This window comes from Parathielavia appendiculata (genome assembly GCF_033297405.1).
Source record: "Parathielavia appendiculata strain CBS 731.68 unplaced genomic scaffold N657scaffold_29, whole genome shotgun sequence".
NCBI classification, from domain to species: domain Eukaryota; kingdom Fungi; phylum Ascomycota; class Sordariomycetes; order Sordariales; family Chaetomiaceae; genus Parathielavia; species Parathielavia appendiculata.
This window is the reverse complement of record NW_026944248.1, coordinates 132,040-133,988: the sequence shown is the minus strand read 5'-3', so window position 1 is coordinate 133,988 and position 1,949 is coordinate 132,040. Positions and strand designations below refer to the sequence as shown.

The following is a 1,949-nucleotide window of genomic DNA, read 5'->3' as shown; positions in this document are numbered from 1 at the left end:
GGTGGTGATGGTGGTGCCAAAATTCCATTGTGGGGTCGATTCCGCTGTTGGGTCCACACGTCTAGTCGTCAGAAATGAGCTTAGAGCTTGATCATTCGAATCCTCCCGCCAAGATAAGGAGTTGTACAGCGCACATTCGCAGGGACATTCGCCAGTCGCCGATAGGACACATGCAACGATGGCTTCGCCACACGGGGGCGGACCCAAAGATCTAGATCGATCTTAAGCATATCAACATCAGATGACTATAACCATATCAATATCATAGTCCATAGCGGTTTGCCTAGACCATAATGCGGCCAGCAACGGGACTCATTGGGAGGACTGGACTTATATGACGTCAGTTATTGCCAACGCACTAGGTTCTGGAATATGGAATCAAGACACATCGCCTGTATGAAAGGACGTTCTGTGCCAATGTTCATCTCTCTAGGTAGTATTCTGTGCAAAACCTCATCCCAACCAAGACTCCAAACCAACCACTTTTTATCCTTGCTGATTGCATTTGCAACCAGTTGGGAGACGATGGACCATGTGCTTGTTTAGTCGCCCATCTGCGTGGCAGAGGACCCTCTTCTCGCTTGGATCCTACATCCCCATCAACAGAGCTTTTTCCTACCCCTATGCTCATTGTTTATTGCTTTGCTTGGCCGTGCTCATGACTGCGACATTTTCTCTTCCGACGGACCCAAGCAACCTTCCAGACTGGTGTGGAACCATTCCCGAGCCTCCGGCGTCTTTGTCAAGAGCATCAACGCCGTTATCACCGTTACATGCAAACACCAGACGAATCCTCCAACCACCCAATACCACGGGCAACATTGAATCACCGCTGGACACCTCCCGATCCGGCCAGGCCCGGCGAAACGCTGCCGTGAAAATCATCCAGGAGAAGTTCGGCGAAGCAAAGGTCGGAGTTCTCGACCCTCAACAGGTCCTCCGCGACTATGACGCTATCAGTAGTGCCAACAAGCCGGACTCCGTCGCCGCCGCTGCCGGCTTCGAGGATCGCTACAACTGCGTGACCGAGAAATTCGAGCCCGGTTCCGTGGCATCTATCCTCGTGGGCCTCTTTACCGAGATTCCGCGCTGGAAGCCCGGTTCGACCATCAAGTTCGCCGCGTACACGGGCGGATACCCACAACCCGGGGACGCCCAGTTTGCGGCCCTCCGTCTCTGGGAGGCGGCGCAGCAGTGGAACAGCTACGACCTGGGGGTCAGTTTCGACTGGGTGGGCAACCTGGAGGACGCGGCTTTCGTGCTCGAGTACGGCGGCGACAAGGGCGCCGTCCTGGCGAGGGCTTTCTTTCCCAATTCAAACCCTCTTAACACGCTGTCCGTGTACCGGCTGGCGCTACTGCCCACGCAACAGTACCGAGGGATGCTCAAAAACATCTTCCTGCACGAGCTGGGACACACGTTAGGCCTGCGCCACGAGTTCGCGTTAGATCCGGAACGTTGGGAAGGCGGCGCGGTGGTGTATGGATCGAAAAACGACAAATCGGTCATGAGCTATTTGTACCCTCCGCAGATGCAGCCGAGCGATATCACGGATACCAAGAACTTTTATGCGCTTCGGACGCTGGTTGTTGGGAGGCTGACTCTCAAGGACTACATGCCTGGATGATCAGGCCAGTGGATGTAAGATTGAAGATGAGGACTTGAGGATATTGTGTACTTTAGTATCTGGTAAATCTGAATTACGGGCGAGGCTTGCTGATATCCATGTAATGGCAAGGGGAGCACGCAAGGGGGAAGCACGTGGAGGCAGGCCGCATATGAATTGGTATAAGCCATGGCGTGAAAGTCACCAGGAAAGGGCTTGTAAGAGGCATGGCTCAATCTCTGCACCACCAGGTGGTCTGCTCATAACCTACCAAGTGTCCCTCGCTTTTCCGAAGCAGTCATGTTGGTCGAAACAGTCATGTTGGCCGAAACAGTCATGTTGG

General features: G+C 53.9%; 1 protein-coding gene across 1 annotated transcript; it reads left to right on the top strand.

Annotated features, from left to right (window-relative positions):
* Positions 1–432: 432 nt before the first annotated feature.
* On the top strand, positions 433–1,920 carry N657DRAFT_650391 (zincin). The gene has a single exon (XM_062793931.1). It carries the CDS (start codon positions 533–535, stop codon positions 1,625–1,627), a length of 1,095 nt encoding a protein of 364 aa, XP_062643045.1. The 5' UTR covers positions 433–532; the 3' UTR covers positions 1,628–1,920.
* The last annotated feature ends 29 nt before the right edge of the window (positions 1,921–1,949 follow it).